This window comes from Pseudophryne corroboree, chromosome 10, assembly GCF_028390025.1.
Source record: "Pseudophryne corroboree isolate aPseCor3 chromosome 10, aPseCor3.hap2, whole genome shotgun sequence".
NCBI lineage: Eukaryota > Metazoa > Chordata > Amphibia > Anura > Myobatrachidae > Pseudophryne > Pseudophryne corroboree.
Window position 1 is genome coordinate 200809837 of NC_086453.1, and position 18568 is coordinate 200828404.

General features: G+C 48.1%; 1 protein-coding gene across 4 annotated transcripts in view; it reads left to right on the top strand.

Moving 5' to 3' along the window:
* Positions 1–1144: 1144 nt before the first annotated feature.
* DVL1 (dishevelled segment polarity protein 1) overlaps positions 1145–18568 on the top strand; it is a 533415-nt gene continuing 515991 nt past the window's right edge. For 2 of the 4 annotated variants that reach the window (XM_063943025.1, XM_063943027.1), the window contains exon 1: positions 1146–1559. In XM_063943025.1, the coding sequence (XP_063799095.1) occupies positions 1390–1559 (170 nt within the window). In that variant the 5' untranslated portion in view covers positions 1146–1389. Of the gene's footprint in view, positions 1560–18568 lie in introns of all 4 variants that reach the window. The other 2 variants (XM_063943028.1, XM_063943026.1) reach the window with 2 other exon arrangements.

Consider the following 18568-nt stretch of genomic DNA (forward strand, 5'->3'; position numbering starts at 1 on the left):
CAGTTCCATGCCGGACCCTGGCGCAAATAACAGAGGCTGCCGCTGCTGCATGCTGTGATCATTACTGGGCATCCCTGCTGGTGAGGAACTACATGGGGGCGGGGGGTAGCTGCTGCCTCTAAAATTGAAAACAATATGGGGGCATGTGTGTGTCTGGCACTGTGGCGGCATATGTGTATCTGGCACTGTGGGGGCAGTATGTGTATCTAGCACTGTGGGGGCAGTATGTATATCTGGCCCTATACTGGGGACATTATGTGTATCTGGCACTATACTGGGGACATTATGTGCATCTGGCACTATATTGGAGAGATTATGTGCATTTGGCACTAAACTGGGGACATTATGTGCATCTGGCACTAAACTGGGAACATTATGTGCATCTGGCACTATACTGGAACGTAATGTGCGTCTGACACTATACTGGGGACATTATGTGCGTCTGGCACTACACTGGAATGTTCTGTGTGTCTGACACTATACTGGGGACATTATGTGTAAGAAGCACTACTGTGGGCATGGTGTGTAAGGCTGCTAATTGTGTGTGTGCGTGTGTAGGGAGGGTGTGATTATATATTTAAAGTTTGATATCATAATATAAAATTGTGAGGCCACGCCCACTTTCCCAGGAGAGCGCGCACCTTCCCATATATATATATGGGCACTACTGTGTGGCATAATGTGTATAAGGGGTACTACTGTGTGTAGCATAACACGAATAACGGACATTACTGTGCTGTGTAATGTAAGGAACACTACTGTGTTGTAATTTGGTGTAATTTGAATTGGGGTACTATGAGTGACCACACCCCTTTTTTGGCACACGTGCCTTCCCTATTTCAAATATGGGAGGGGGGGCGCCAGTCCTTTACTTTGCCATTGGCGCTTGGACCCCTAGATACACCCCTGCATTCTTCTACAGTATAATATGCATCAGGTCCTTTAAAAGAAAGAAAATCAGAAAAGAAAACCAGTTTAATACAAATGCAACAAGAAAAGTAAAAGAGATGACTACAGGAAATATGAAACAACTACTGTATTTATTTTGGACAGAGTATATCAGCACTCCTAAAAAAAAGCCGTGGTGTTTTGTATTCCTCCTGTGTGCCGCCAGAGGGCGCTGCAGGGAGCAGAATGCCCTATCCGCAGCCATTACATAGTGCATTGCTAGATCAGGATTCTGCATCTCCCTTCCTGTTTTCAGAGAAACCCTGGAACAGTGCATTGTGACAGCCTAGTACTGAGTGACTGTCAGGGGAAAATACAGACTTTGCTTCCATATTTCGACATGATCTGGGAAGCATTCTGCGCCTGAGCCTGCATCATCTTCCACAGAAAGGAGCCTTGTACAATTGGGGGGGTGTACCCCCCTCTGACATTTTTTTGCTCATGGCTGAGACTAAAATCATCTACCATATAGATGAAGAAGAGACCCCATATCTGGTGAAACTGCCTGTGTCTCCTGAAAAAGTCACCCTAGCAGATTTTAAAAATGTCCTCAGCAACAGACCTGTCAACAATTACAAATTCTTCTTCAAATCTATGGACCAGGATTTTGGGTAAGAGTGAGATCTTCACCTTTCCAGCTGACAGCAGGCACGAGTACATGTGTGTGTGTGTGTGTGTGTGTGTGTGTGTGTGTGTGTGTGTGTGTGTGTGTGTGTACAGGGCATGCTGCAAGCTGAGACATTTACACTGCTGTCACTAGATGTCTTCTTTAATGTATACTCATATTTGTGCACCTGTCATGTTGCTACTGAAATGTCTGTTATAATCATCATGTAATATAAATGTAACTATGTTACTGTGCATATTTGGCGCATGTGCAAAATCACCATGGGCTCGATTCAATTAGCAGCGAAAGGGGCGAGTTGCCATAGGAATGGCGAGGAAACGCCAGCAACGGTAACTCATATCGCAGCCCATTCTCTCCCCAGAGTCGCAAATTTTTGTACGAAACAAAAATCAGTGAGTCCATAGCTACCGTAAGTGCGGCATATAGTCACTCGCGTGGACTTGCGGGGTGAGTCTAATTGAATCAGCTCCTAAATAAAAAATAAATATATATATATATATGTATATGTGTGTGTGTGTGTGTGTGTGTTTATAATATATATATATGTGTGTGTGTATATATATATATATATATATATAAAAAAATAAAACATATTTCTGTGTTTGTATTTTACATATAGTAAGGGTGCCGGGTACTGTATGTAGAATATCTCTATTTCCAGGATTTCCAGAATGCAATGCCAGATGATTCACAGTAATACACTGGGGATGGGGTGCTTTAAATCCTTGCAATGTCACTGCTTCAAAGGGATTGTTTTTACTGCCATTTTCTATAAAGGATGATTATTAAATGGGAGTGGGGAATAGACTTCTGAGGAGAAAGCAGCATTTAATAAATGCCAGCTTTCATATCCTGTCAGGAGTAAGTAGACACATGGTAAATTGTGCATGGAAATGTGGATTTAGTGCTGGGGGAGAGCTGGCACATGAGGAGGGTGGAACACCTGAAGTTTCCCACCTCTAGCCTCCCTGGCTCCCCAGCTTGTGTCTCCCCCTCCTGCAGGTACTTGGCTGGTCAGGTCTTCGTATCATTTCATTGGTCTTGTTACCAGAAATGCAGATGACTCCTATTCCTGGACATTAACCCTTATGGTTATCGCTGTTCGCTCCCAGTCACTGATAACATGACCTGTGTGTCTGCATTGCCTCCCTGGGAGCTCAGCGCGTCTCTGCTTTATTAGTACAGTAATGTCAGGCGTGTCTAGTGATGGCTCCTCCATGGTGCCTTTTACTACTATACACACACTGTGGTCGTCCTGGGCACTCCGTGGCTCGGCATCCTGGCACTGCCCGGTGTGCTGTGGGCTGCAGGGCAATGTAATCTCCCGGATCATCACGCTGGCTGCACAGGAGGCCCCACAATAAACATGGAGGGAGGGCATGTCTTCCCTGACACAGGCGAGGTGCAGCAGGGAGAGTCCTGACACAGCCGAGGCGGATGGCAGGTCTATAGGCTTTCTATACTGTGTGCACCGCCTCTCCGGCACCTGTACAATGCTCTGTAGACATGGGCTAGTGTGACAGACCTGCAGGCAGAGAGGGAGGCCAGGGACATGTAGACACACAGCCGGCATGTGACTGATAGCTGCTGCTGGCTGTGTTCTGTAGGGACAGCTGAGAGGATTGCTAAGACCCTGATATACACCAGAAGTGTACACATGGCGATATTTATGATTTATGAAAGAAACATTTTATGTGTGTGTATGCTGTATATGGATAGATGGGCATCAACTACTGTGGAGCTATAAACCCCAGCATGCTGGAACTTGTAGTTAGACAACTAGATTGCCTCAGGCATGATAGAGACACTTTATGCCTCTCACTACATCTCTATGTGACTTCTCATACAGTTGTCGACCGATTCAGTGTATATTTATAAAACTAGGTTATCGGGTAGTTTACAAATTGATTGCCCATGAAACCTTGATTATAATGTTATAAGTGCCATTTTGAAAAAAACCATGCCATGTTTCTCTACAGTAAATATGTACTGTACATGGGTCTCTCGTATGGACATTAATGAAAGATGACTTATGTGTATATAATTACAGGTGTAACTTACACCTGTACATGCTGTGTGTCATATACATTATAAAGTGATGTAATCTCATGAATGATTTTCATAAACATAATACTTGGGGGAATTTAGTCGTGGGGTTTTTTTTTGCGCCCCTTTCACTCCAGATGTCCCATCTAAAGTGACGGGGCGATATTTAGTTGGTTGTTCCAGCAGGCACAAGTAGCGGCACCCATTAGTCATCGCACATTTTGCACCCAAATGCATCAGGTTTAGACAGCTGACAAGAGTAACTGGGCACCCATTAGTCATTGCACATTTCACACTCCAATGCACCAGGTTTAGACACGTAAAGTGAATAAACCTGTCTAAAGTACTGGAAGCGCCGCGTTTGGGTGTCCAAAAGTCCAGGTTTTCGAAGATTTCTGCTTGCCACCTTCGTAAGGCTCTCGCGTCCATTTGAATAGCCCCCACCAGCCATCCATTACTTTCTGTAAATGGATGGACACTTTTTATTTCATCCTAAGTAGTATTCACCTTGATAATTCTTTTATGTTTATCTTAAATATTGGCCAATTTTAGACTCTACATCTCTTCATTTATAATCTGGAAGCAATTTTCTGTTTTTTCTTTACTTTGTATGCAATAGAATGTGTTGTAAGTGTTTAAAATATATAATAGTATTATGTCCTTTTTCAGGCAGTAATTACTGTCTTGTGTCTATAAGGTGGTGTTTTTCAACTCCTGTTCTCAGTTATCCCTAAAGGCCCGTTTTCACGGGCCGATGTGGGAGAGATGTGTGCTGAGCGAACCGCTCAGCACACATCTCTACCGCCGCTCAGCACAGCGCGATGTGTGCTGAGCGTGCGGGGGGAGACGGGGGGGGGGGGGGGGCGGTCATTTCACCCAGCGGGTGAAATGAGCGACCTGCTAGATTGGTCTGCATGGCAGGTCAACTCGGGGCTGTCCGGGAGTTTACCGTGCCGGTCAAAACCGGAGCATGTGAAATAGCCCATACACTGTGAGATATTTCACATTGTATGGCCACACAATATCTGAGTTCCTACCCCAGGGAAGAAACATTTCCCCATTCCTCACTTTGTAGCCACTACAGTATGTGATTATTGGCCCGATCCACCGATAATATGCGTATCGGGCCGATAATTGTATTAGTACTGTATGCCCAGCTTGATCTCCCCAGTATCACAGATGAAATAATTAACTCCACCTGTGGATCTTTTAAAATGTCAGCCAGTAATAAATACACCTGTGCACCAACTAGGTCGAGATCTGTAAAACAGTCCCTGGGGACTTGATGTTTGAAACCACTACTATGCACTAGGAACTGATAATTGAAATGCTGTTTGTATGGTATTCTCCCCAGATAGCGAGTAAAGCCACTACTTAAAATTTATATATCAAAGGCTGCATATTACAGAGATTAGAGGAAGGGTGAGTACAAAGTACATGTGTCTGCCAGGGAGGCAGCGGTGGTCTTAGCCAAGGGGCAGAGTGCCGACTGCCTTCCAGGCCATTGCAATTTTACAGCCCTAGGGCCGTCAGTCAACTGCAGCTGCATGCTGCATCAAATGCCTGTTTCCGGGAGACAAGCAGAAGTGGGGAGCCAGCTGCTACAATTTAGTCAGAGCGGCTGGAAAGTGTCTTTCATCTGTCTCCCAGCTGCCTGTCCTCCGGTTTCCATCGCCAGTGCCACCAGGCGGGTGAGGGGAATCCCACTGCGGGGTCGGCACCGATGACATCACTCCACTGCCCATTTCTTGCTCTTTTCAGTCGGCATGTGTGCGCGGTATCTGCACACAGTGCTGGACTCTTACGGACTTCTGCGGCACACAGCAACAAAGGTAAGCAGCATAGCTGCTTTGGGGGGAGGGGAAAAGGATTGAGGTGGGGGGCTGTACTGTGGCTTAATATGTATTAGGGGCTCTACCATGGCATAATGTGTATAAGTGGCTCTACCATGGCATAAAGTTTGAAAGGAGCTTTACCTGGCATAATGTGTATAAGCGGCTCTACTGTGATGTAATGTGTATAAGGGGCTCTGCCATGGCATATTGTGTATAAGGGGCTCTGCCATGGTATAATGTATATAAGGGGCTCTACTGTGATGTAATGTGTATAAGGGGCTCTAATGTGGCCTAACATGTATAAGCAGCTCTACTGTGGCGTAACGTGTAAAATGGGCTCTACCATGGCATAATCTGTATAAAGGGCTCTACTGTGGCGTGGGGCTCTACTGCAGCGTAACATGTATAAGCGTCTCTACTGTGGTGTAATTTGTATAAGGGACTCTACCATGTCGTAATGTGTATAAGGGGCTTTTCTGTGGCATAACGTGTATAAGGAGCTCTACTATGTAGCTTAACATGTATAAGCAGCTCTGCTGTGGTGTAAAGTGTATAAGGGGCTCTACTGTTTGATGTAACATGTACAAGGGGCACTACTGTGCAGTGTTATGTAAAAAAACGGACACTACTGTGCAAAGTCATGTGAATAACGAACCCTCCTGTGCAGTGTAGTGTGAAAATCGGACAGTACTGTGCGGTGTAATGTGAATTGGTAGTACTCTGTGGCCACGCCCCTTCCCCATGAAGCCACATACCTATATTTTTTATATGCGTCTTTGTCGTGCATTGTCCCTATTTGGAGTATGGGGGGGGGGGGGGGGCACCAATTCTCTTTCTGGCACAGGGCACCAAGATATCTAGTTATGGTTCTGAACCAATAATATTGTTATCCGATTGTCTTCAGTGTCCTAGATAAACCACTCCTGCTAGATTTTTGTTACACTAATTTTTCCAAATACTGTTTACTGTTAGAAAAGCTGAAGCCACATGCTTGTGTTTGCCCCCAGGCTGAAAGTTGCCAGCCAGCAGGGAGGTATAACCATGCCCGAAAGTAGTGTGACTACACCCCTTTCGATGTAGTGTTGGCTGTTTAAAGAGCAGTAGCCATAGGCGTGCGCAGCTAATTATATTAGGGGGTGCACCGCCGGAGGGGTGTGTCTAGCACTGCCTTTTGGGCATGTCTAGCACTATTTTACATTCTCTCAGTAAAATCAGTATGGTCAGCCAGGATAGGGATGGCAGATAGAGTGGTGCACATTACTCCAAACAGTATGAGCCGAAATTCACATTACCCCACACAGTATGACCCGAAATTCACAGTACCCCACATTACCCCACACAGTATGACCCGAAATTCACATTATGCAACACAGTATGAGCCAAAATTCACATTACACCATGAGACAAAAGTCACATTACACCACACAGTATGAGCCGAAAGTCACATTACACCACACAGTATGAGCCGAAAGTCACATTACACCACACAGTATGAGCCGAAAGTTATATTACACCACACAGTATGAACCGAAAGTCACATTACACCACACAGTATGAACCGAAAGTCACATTACACCACACAGTATGAACCGAAAGTCACATTACACCACACAGTATGAGCCGAAAGTCACATTACACCACACAGTATGAGCCGAAAGTCATATTACACCACACAGTATGAACCGAAAGTCACATTACACCACACAGTATGAACCGAAAGTCACATTACACCACACAGTATGAGCCGAAAGTCACATTACACCACACAGTATGAACCGAAAGTCACATTACACCACACAGTATGAACCGAAAGTCACATTACACCACACAGTATGAGCCGAAAGTCACATTACACCACACAGTATGAACCGAAAGTCACATTACACCACACAGTATGAGCCAAAATTTACATTACGCCACATGGTATGAGCGAAAGTTGACATTACGCCACACAGTATGAGCAACATTTATATATATTATGAAGAGAGAGAGGCATGGAGAGGGGGGGACACAGGGGGAGAGCAGCGCCGGAGGAGATGGTGGGGGCACATGGGGAGAGCAGCGCCGGAGGAGAAGGGAGAGCCGCAGGCACAGGATGAGAGCAGCGCCGGAGGAGATGGGGGAGACCCGGGAGCGCAGCGCTACAGCAGCTGGCAGCGTAGCCGGAGGATGTCACAGCCGCCGCTCACAGCAGCGTCCACCCGGCTCCAGCAAGCGGGACCTCGCTTGCTGGAGCCGGGTGGATGCTGCAGTGAGCGGCGGCTAGGGAAGCCAATCCCGGGCCATTTTTTCAATCCCGGTTATCGGGATTGAAAAATGGGCAATCCCGGGATTCCCGGGATAGGCTTTTACCTAGGTGGCCGCCCCCTCGCCCCACCCCGCCCCGCCCGCCCCGCACATATAACTCACCATATACCGGGGGTGGGCGGGAGGGGAACATCTTGTGAACGCTGCTGGCGGCACCCACCAGCAGCTAACAGCGCAGCGTGACCTCTCACGCTGCGCTGGGGACCTGGAAACAGGAAGCCGGGCAGCATTTGAGCATCCTGTGGACGCTCAACGCTGATCCCTCAATCCCCGGGATTGGAGCTTCCAACCCCGGGATTGAATCCCGGCCATTTTTAGGCCTAATTCCCGGGATCCCGCCGATCTTGATCCCGGGATTGGCCACCATAGCGGCGGCTGTGACATCCTCCGTCTACACTGCCTGCTGCTCTAGCGCTGCGCTCCCAGCTCTCCCCCCCCCCCCCCCCCCCCCCGTCTCCTCCTCGTCTCCGGTGCGCCTCTGCCCGCATCTCAGCTCCTGCATCTCAATTCAACTTTTTTTAAGGTCGAATTGAGATTGCTTTGAATAGCCCAGGTCGGATCCGTTCCAACAAATGAATGTCGGAATGGATCCGACTTCATTTGAATATACCCCTTAACCTGCAACTGTGTGGAATTAAATATCTTTTAAAAACATATTCTACACTTATTTAAATTAGAGGGAAAAAAACAAAATTTCTGGCATTTAATTTTTTTTAAAAAACATTTAATGGTTTAGGCAGTTAAGATGAAATGTTCTTTTAATGAGACTGAGGGAGGTAATGAGGGGGTTAATGAATATAATTTTAATTATATGGGGTTAATTAATAATGGGAATGAGGGAGTTAATTATTATAGAAGAGTTAATTATAGTTCATAAGGTTGTTATGATTATGCTGGAAACGTTACTGATAATTTAAGAGGGGTTAACTAATGACATTGGGGGTAATTCTGAGGATGCTGGGGACTCCGTAAGGACCATGGGGTATAGACGGGCTCCGCAGGAGACATGGGCACTATAAAGAACTTTTAGTATGGGTGTGCACTGGCTCCTCCCTCTATGCCTCTCCTCCAGACCTCAGTTAGATTTTGTGCCCAGAGGAGATAGGGTGCATTACAGAAGAGCTCTCCAGAGTTTCTCTGAAAAAGAATTTTGTTAGGTTTTTTATTTTCAGGGAGCACTGCTGGCAACAGGCTCCCTGCATCGTGGGACTGAGGAGAGAGAAGCAGACCTACTTAAATGATAGGCTCTGCTTCTTAGGCTACTGGACACCATTAGCTCCAGAGGGAGTCGGAACGCAGGTCTCACCCCGCCGTTCGTCCCAGAGCCGCGCCGCCGTCCTCCTCCTCGCAGAGCCAGAAGATAGAAGCCGGGTGAGTATAAGAAGAAAAGAAGACTTCAAGGCGGCAGAAGACTTCAGATCTTCACTGAGGTAAGAGCCATTGCTCCCACACGCTACACACACAGAACAGGCACTGATGGGTGCAGGGCGCAGGGGGGGGCGCCCTGGGCAGCAATAAACCTCTGGACTGGCATATAAGGGCACATTAGGCTGCAGGGCAGTAAATGCAGAGATCCCCCGCCATTTTTTGAATATTGAAGCGGGACCGAAACCCGCTGCTGGAGGGGGCGGAGCTTGATCCCTCATCACTAACAGCGCCATTTTCTCCACAGAAGCTGCAGAGAAGCTTGCTCCCCGGACTCTCCCCTGCTGAACTCGGTGACAGAGGGCTGAAAAGAGGGCAGGGGGGGGCATTTTTTAGGCGCAGTGAGTGTATACACATTGATATATATATATATATATATATATATATATATAAAAAGCGCTATCTGAGTTTGTTCCAGTGTCAGTTGGCGCTGGGTATGTGCTGGCATACTCTCTCTCTGTCTCTCCAAAGGGCCTTGTTGGGGAATTGTCCCCTTATAGATATATCCCTGTGTGTGTGTGGGGGTGTCGGTGCGTGCGTGTCGGCATGTCTGAAGCGGAAGGCTCGTCCAAGGAGGAGGTGGAGCAGATGAGTGGTGTGTCTCCGTCGGCAACGCCGACTCATGATTGGATGGACATGTGGCATATGTTAAATGCAAGTGTGGCCTCATTACATAAGAGACTGGACAAAGCAGAGTCCAGGGAAAAAGCAGGGAGTCAATCCACGGATTGGACTGGGTCACAGGGCCCTTCTGGGTCTCAAAAACGTCCCCTATCCCAAATAGTAGACACTGATACCGATACGGATTCTGATTCCAGTGTCGACTACGATGATGCAAAATTGCACCCAAGGGTGGCAAAAAGTAGTCAGTGTATGATTATTGCAATAAAAGAGGTTTTGCATATCACAGATGACCCCTCTGTCCCTGACACGAGGGTGCGCATGTATAAGGAAAAGAAACCTGAGGTAACCTTTCCCCCATCTCATGAGCTTAACGAGTGATTTGAAAAAGCTTGGGAAACTCCAGATAAAAAACTACAGATTCCCAAAAGGGTTCTTATGGCGTATCCTTTCCCTGCACAGGACAGGGTACGTTGGGAATCCTCTCCCAGGGTGGACAAGGCTTTAACACGCCTGTCCCAGAAGGTGGCGCTACCGTCTCCGGACACGGCAGCCCTCTTGGATCCTGCTGATCGCAGACAGGAGACTACTTTAAAGTCTATCTATGCGCATACAGGTGCTTTGCTCAGACCGGCAATAGCATCGGCATGGGTATGTAGCGCAGTTGCAGAATGGACAGATACCTTGTCAGCTGACCTTGATACCCTAGACAGGGATACCATTTTATTAACCTTAGCCCACATTAAAGACGCAGTCTTATATATGAGGGACGCTCAAAGAGACGTTGGGCTGCTGGGTTCCAGAGCCAATGCCATGTCTATTTCTGCGAGACGAGCTCTATGGACCCGCCAATGGATGGGTGATGCAGACTCGAAGAAGCATATGGAGCTTTTACCTTACAAGGGTGAAGTGTTGTTTGGGGAGGGGCTCACGGACCTGGTTGCCACAGCTACCGCGGGTAAATCTACCTTTTTACCTTTTGTTCCCCAACAGCAAAAGAAAACTCCACAGTATCAGATGCAGTCCTTTCGGTCGCATAAGTCCAGAAGAGGTCGGGGATCCTCCTTCCTTGCCAGAGGTAAGGGTAGAGGAAAGAGAACACCTGCTTCGGCTAGTTTCCAGGAGCAGAAGTCCTTTCCGGCTTCTACAAAATCCACCGCATGACGCTGGGGCTCCCCTAATGGAGTCCGCACCAGTGGTGGCACACCTTCAACTTTTCAGCCAGATTTGGATTCTTTCAGACGTGGATCCTTGGGCGATGGAAATTGTTTCCCAAGGCTACAAGCTGGAATTCGAAGAGGTGCCCCCTCGACGATTTTTCAAGTCGGCCTTGCCAGCTTCACCCCCGGAGAGGGAAGTGGTGTTAGCTGCAATTCAAAAGCTGTGTCAACAGCAAGTGGTGGTCAAGGTTCCCCTGGTCCAACAGGGAAAAGGGTATTATTCAACCCTGTTTGTGGTCCCGAAGCCGGATGGTTCGGTCAGACCCATTTTAAATCTAAAATCCCTAAACCTGTACTTGAAAAAGTTCAAATTCAAAATGGAATCGCTCCGAGCTGTAATATCCAGCCTGGAAGGGGGGGGGGGATTTGATGTTGTCACTAGACATAAAGGATGCATACCTTCATGTCCCCCATTTACCCCCCTCATCAGGAGTACCTGAGATTCGCTGTACAGGACTGTCATTACCAGTTTCGGACGTTGCCATTTGGGCTTTCCACGGCCCCGAGGATTTTCACCAAGGTATTGGCGGAGATGATGGTGCTCCTGCGCAAGCAGGGAGTCACAATTATCCCATACTTGGACGATCTCCTGATAAAGGCGAGATCGAGAGACCAATTGCTGAAGAGCGTGTCGCTCTCCCTAAAAGTGCTGCAACAGCACGGTTGGATTCTCAATCTGCCAAAGTCACAATTGGTTCCAACGACTCGGCTATCATTCCTAGGCATGATTCTGGACACGGAACGAAAGAGGGTTTTTCTCCCAGTGGAAAAAGCCCAGGATCTCCAGAACATGGTCAGAGACCTGGTAAAACCAAAAAGAGTGTCTGTTCATCAATGCACTCGAGTTCTGGGAAAAATGTTGGCAGCCTACGAGGCCATCCCCTTCGGCAGGTTTCATGCGAGGACTTTTCAGTGGGACCTTCTGGATAAGTGGTCCGGATCCCATCTACATATACATCAGAAAATAGCCCTGTCCCCCAGGGCCAGGGTGTCTCTCCTGTGGTGGCTGCAGAGTGCTCACCTTCTAGAGGGTCGCAGGTTCGGCATTCAAGACTGGGTTCTGGTGACCACGGATGCGAGCCTCCGAGGATGGGGGAGCAGTCACACAAGGAAGAAATTTTCAGGGACTATGGTCAAGCCAGGAGGCTTGTCTACACATCAACGTACTGGAATTGAGGGCCATATACAATGGCCTACGACAAGCGGAGAATCTTTTTCGCGACCTACCGGTTCTGATTCAATCAGACGTCACAGCCGTGGCTCATGTAAACCGCCAAGGCGGGACAAGGAGCAGAGTGGCGATGGCGGAAGCCACCAGGATTCCTCACTGGGCGGAAAATCACGTAAGCGCTCTGTCAGCTGTCTTCATTCCGGGAGTGGACAACTGGGAAGCAGACTTCCTCAGCAGACACGATCTCCATCCAGGAGAGTGGGTACTTCATTAAGAAGTTGTTGCAGAGATAACAAGTCTTTGGGGAATTCCTCAAATAGACATGATGGCGTCACGCCTCAACAAGAGGTATTGTGCCAGGTCACGGGACCCTCAGGCAGTAGCAGTAGACGCCCTAGTGACACCATGGGTGTTTCAGTCAGTCTATGTATTTCCTCCTCTTCCTCTCATCTCAAAAATATTGAGAATCATAAGACAAAGAAGAGTGCAGACAATACTCATTGTTCCAAATTGGCCTCGAAGGGCCTGGTACTCAGATCTTCAGGAAATGCTCACAGAAGATCCGTGGCCTCTTCCTCTCAGGGAGGACCTGTTACAGCAGGGGCCATGTGTGTTCCAAGACTTACCGCGGTTACTTTTGACGGCATGGCGGTTGAACACCGAATCCTAGCTGGGAAAGGTATTCCGGAGGAAGTCATCCCTACTCTGATAAATGCTAGGAAGGAGGTGACGGCAAAGCATTATCACCGTATATGGAGGAAGTATGTATCTTGGTGTGAAGCCAAGAATGCTCCTACGGAAGATTTCCATCTGGGCCGGTTTCTCCACTTTCTACAGACAGGAGTGGATATGGGCCTAAAGTTAGGCTCCATTAAGGTGCAGATTTCGGCCCTATCTATATTCTTTCAGAGGGAATTGGCTTCTCTCCCAGAAGTCCAGACGTTTGTGAAGGGAGTGCTGCACATTCAGCCCCCCTTTGTGCCCCCAGTGGCACCATGGGACCTTAACGTGGTGTTAAGTTTCCTGAAATCTCACTGGTTTGAACCTCTTCAAACAGTTGAGCTAAAATTTCTCACGTGGAAGGTGGTCATGTTATTGGCCTTGGCATCTGCAAGGCGGGTGTCCGAATTGGCGGCCTTGTCCCACAAGAGCCCATATTTGATTTTCCATGTGGATAGAGTGGAGTTGAGGACGCGTCCTCAATTTTTGCCTAAGGTGGTTTCTTCATTCATATGAACCAACCTATTGTGGTGCCTGTGGCTACGGGGGACTGGGAGGACTCCAAGTCCCTGGATGTAGTCAGGGCCTTAAAGATTTATGTAGCCAGGACGACTAGGGTTAGGAAAACAGAGGCTCTGTTTGTCCTGTATGCAGCCAACAAGGTTGGCGCTCCTGCGTCTAAGCAGACGATTGCTCGCTGGATCTGTAACACGATTCAGCAGGCTCATTCTACGGCTGGATTGCCGTTACCAAATTCAGTAAAGGCCCATTCCACTAGGAAGGTGGGCTCTTCTTGGGCGGCTGCCCGAGGCGTCTCGGCTTTACAGCTTTGCCGAGCAGCTACTTTGCAAAATTCTACAAGTTTGATACCCTGGCTGATGAGGACCTTGCGTTTGCTCAGTCGGTGCTGCAGAGTCATCCGCACTCTCCCGCCCGGTTAGGAGCTTTGGTATAAACCCCATGGTCCTTACAGAGTCCCCAGCATCCTCTAGGACGTAAGAGAAAATAAGATTTTAAACCTACCGGTAAATCTTTTTCTCCTAGTCCGTAGAGGATGCTGGGCGCCCGTCCCAGTGCGGACTACATCTGCAAGACTTGTATATAGTTGTTGCTTTCATAAGGGTTATGTTACAGTTAGGATCGGTCTGTGACTGATACTGTTTTTTGTTCATACTGTTAACTGGTTACGTATATTCCAGGTTATATGGTATGATTGGTGTGGGCTGGTATGAATCTTGCCCTTAGATTAACAAAATCCTTTCCTCATATTGTCCATCTCCTCTGGGCACAGTTCTCTAACTGAGGTCTGGAGGAGGGGCATAGAGGGAGGAAAAAGTGCACACCCATACTAAAATTTCTTTATAGTGCCCATGTCTCCTGCGGAGGCCGTCTATACCCCATGGTCCTTAGGAAGTCTCCAGGCATCCTCTACGGACTAGGAGAAAAAGATTTACCGGTAGGTTTAAAATCTTATTTTTGTTAGCAGTTGGGCAAAACCATGGCCCTCATTCCGAGTTGTTCGCTCGTTCTTTTTCATCGCATCGCAGTGAAAATCCGCTTAGTACGCATGCGCAAAGTTCGCACTGCGACTGCGCCAAGTAACTTTACTATGAAGAAAGTATTTTTACTCACGGCTTTTTCATCACTCCGGCGATCGTAATGTGATTGACAGGAAATGGGTGTTACTGGGCGGAAACACGGCGTTTTAGGGGCGTGTGACTGAAAACGCTACCGTTTCCGGGAAAAACGCAGGAGTGGCCGGAGAAACGGTGGGAGTGCCTGGGCGAACGCTGGGTGTGTTTGTGACGTCAACCAGGAACGACAAGCACTGATCTGATCGCACAGGCAGAGTAAGTCTGAAGCTACTCTAAAACTGCTACGAGGTTTGTGTTCGCAAAATTGCGAATACATCGGTCGCACTTTTAAGAAGCTAAGATACACTCCCAGTAGGCGTAGGCTTAGCGTGTGTAACTCTGCTACATTCGCCTTGCGAGCGATCAACTCGGAATGAGGGCCCATGTGCACTGCAGGGGACGCAGATATAACATTTGCAGAGAGAGTTAGACTTGGGTGGGTTATTTTGTTTCTGTGCAGGGTAAATACTGCCTGCTTTATTTTTACACTGCAATTTAGATTGCAGATTGAACACACCACACCCAATTCTAACTCTCTCTGCACATGTTATATCTGCCACACCTGCAGTGCACATTGGCCCTCATTCCGAGTTGTTCGCTCGCAAGCTGCTTTTAGCAGCTTTGCACACGCTAAGCCGCCGCCTACTGGGAGTGAATCTTAGCTTATCAAAATTGCGAACGAAAGATTAGCAGAATTGCGAATAGACACTTCTTAGCAGTTTCTGAGTAGCTCCACACTTACTCGGCAACTGCGATCAGTTCAGTCAGTTTCGTTCCTGGTTTGATGTCACAAACACACCCAGCGTTCGCCCAGACACTCCTCCGTTTCTCCAGCCACTCCCACGTTTTTCCCAGAAACGGCAGCGTTTTTTCACACACACCCATAAAACGGCCAGTTTCCGCCCAGAAACACCCACTTCCTGTCAATCACATTATGATCACCAGAACGAAGAAAAAACCTCGTAATGCCGTGAGTAAAAAACCTAACTGCATAGCAAATTTACTTGGCGCAGTCGCACTGCGGACATTGCGCATGCGCATTAGCGACTAATCGCTCCGTTGCGAAAAAAAAATAACGAGCGAACAACTCGGAATGACCCCCATTGGCCCTCATTTCGAGTTGTTCGCTCGCTAGCAGATTTTAGCAGCATTGCACACGCTAGGCCGCGGCCCTCTGGGAGTGTATCTTAGCTTAGCAGAATAGCGAACGAAAGATTAGCAGAATTGCGAATAGAAAATTCTTAGCAGTTTCTGAGTAGCTCGAGACTTACTCCTACACTGCGATCAGCTCAGCCCGTTTCGTTCCTGGTTTGACGTCACAAACACGCCCTGCGTTCGTCCAGCCACTCCCCCGTTGCTCCAGACACTCCCGCGTTTTATCCTGGCACGCCTGCGTTTTTCCGCACAGTCCCAGAAAACGGTCAGTTTCCGCCCAGAAACACCCACTTTCTGTCAATCACACTCCGATCACTTCGACGATGAAAATTCTTAGTTCGGACGTGAGTAAATCTACTAAGTTTTGTGCTAAAATATTTAGCGCATGCGCACTGCGTACCATGCGCATGCGCATTTCTCTATCGTCCTAGTGGATGCTGGGGTTCCTGAAAGGACCATGGGGAATAGCGGCTCCGCAGGAGACAGGGCACAAAAGTAAAGCTTTCCGATCAGGTGGTGTGCACTGGCTCCTCCCCCTATGACCCTCCTCCAAGCCAGTTAGATTTTTGTGCCCGGCCGAGAAGGGTGCAATCTAGGTGGCTCTCCTAAAGAGCTGCTTAGAAAAGTTTAGCTTAGGTTTTTTATTTTACAGTGAGTCCTGCTGGCAACAGGATCACTGCAACGAGGGACTTAGGGGAGAAGAAGTGAACTCACCTGCGTGCAGGATGGATTGGCTTCTTGGCTACTGGACATCAGCTCCAGAGGGACGATCACAGGTACAGCCTGGATGGTTACCGGAGCCTTGCCGCCGGCCCCCTTGCAGATGCTGAAGTAAGAAGAGGTCCAGAATCGGCGGCAGAAGACTCCTCAGTCTTCTAAAGGTAGCGCACAGCACTGCAGCTGTGCGCCATTTTCCTCTCAGCACACTTCACACGGCAGTCACTGAGGGTGCAGGGCGCTGGGAGGGGGGCGCCCTGGGAGGCAAATGAATACCTATTTTGGCTAAAAATACCTCACATATAGCCTCCGGAGGCTATATGGAGATATTTAACCCCTGCCAGAATCCGTTAAGAGCGGGAGACGAGGCCGCCGAAAAAGGGGCGGGGCCTATCTCCTCAGCACACAGCGCCATTTTCCCTCACAGAAAGGCTGGAGGGAAGGCTCCCAGGCTCTCCCCTGCACTGCACTACAGAAACAGGGTTAAAACAGAGAGGGGGGGCACTAATTTGGCGTTAGAAATATATAAAAAAGATGCTATAAGGGAAAACACTTATATAAGGTTGTCCCTATATAATTATAGCGTTTTTGGTGTGCTGGTAAACTCTCCCTCTGTCTCTCCAAAGGGCTAGTGGGTCCTGTCCTCTATCAGAGCATTCCCTGTGTGTGTGCTGTGTGTCGGTACGTGTGTGTCGACATGTATGAGGACGATGTTGGTGAGGAGGCGGAGCAATTGCCTGTAATGGTGATGTCACTCTCTAGGGAGTCGACACCGGAATGGATGGCTTATTTAGGGAATTACGTGATAATGTCAACACGCTGCAAGGTCGGTTGACGACATGAGACGGCCGACAAACAATTAGTACCGGTCCAGACGTCTCAAAAACACCGTCAGGGGTTTTAAAACGCCCGTTTACTTTAGTCGGTCGACACAGACACAGACAGGGACACTGAATCCAGTGTCGACGGTGAATAAACAAACGTATTCCTTATTAGGGCCACACGTTAAAGGCAATGAAGGAGGTGTTACATATTTCTGATACTACAAGTACCACAAAAGAGGGTATTATGTGGGATGTGAAAAAACTACCATAGTTTTTCCTGAATCAGATAAATTAAATAAAGTGTGTGATGATGCGTGGGTTCCCCCCGATAGAAAATTATGGGCGGTATACCCTTTCCCGCCAGAAGTTAGGGCGCGTTGGGAAACACCCCTTAGGGTGGATAAGGCGCTCACACGCTTATCAAAACAAGTGGCGGTACCGTCTATAGATAGGGCCGTCCTCAAGGACCAGCTGACAGGAGGCTGGAAAATATCATAAAAAGTATATACACACATACTGGTGTTATACTGCGACCAGCGATCGCCTCAGCCTGGATGTGCAGAGCTGGGGTGGCTTGGTCGGATTCCCTGACTAAAAATATTGATACCCTTGACAGGGACAGTATTTTATTGACTACAGAGCATTTAAAGGATGCATTTCTATATATGCGAGATGCACAGAGGGATATTGGCACTCTGGCATCAAGAGTAAATGCGATGTCCATATCTGCCAGAAGATGTTATGGACACGACAGTGGTCAGGTGATGCAGATTCCAAACGGCACAAAGGTGTATTGCCGTATAAAGGAAGAGGAGTTATTTGGGGTCGGTCCATCGGACCTGGTGGCCACGGCAACTGCTGGAAAATCCGCCGTTTTTACCCTAAGTCACATCTCTGCAGAAAAAGACACCGTCTTTTCAGCCTCAGTCCTTTCGTCCCTATAAGATCATATCTGCCCAGGGATAGAGGAAAGGGAAGAAGACTGCAGCAGGCAGCCCATTCCCAGGAACAGAAGCGTTCCACCGCTTCTGACAAGTTCTCAGCATGGCGCTGAGACCGTACAGGACCCCTGGATCCTACAAGTAGTATCCCAGGGGTACAGATTGGAATGTCGAGACGTTTCCCCTTCGCAGGCTCCTGAAGTCTGCTTTACCAAGGTCTCCCTCCGACAAGGAGGCAGTATGGGAAAAAATTCACAAGCTGTATTCCCAGCAGGTGATAATTAAATTACCCCTCCTACTACAAGAAAAGGGGTATTATTCCACACTATATTGTGGTACTGAAGCCAGAAGGCTAGGTGAGACTTATTCTAAAAAA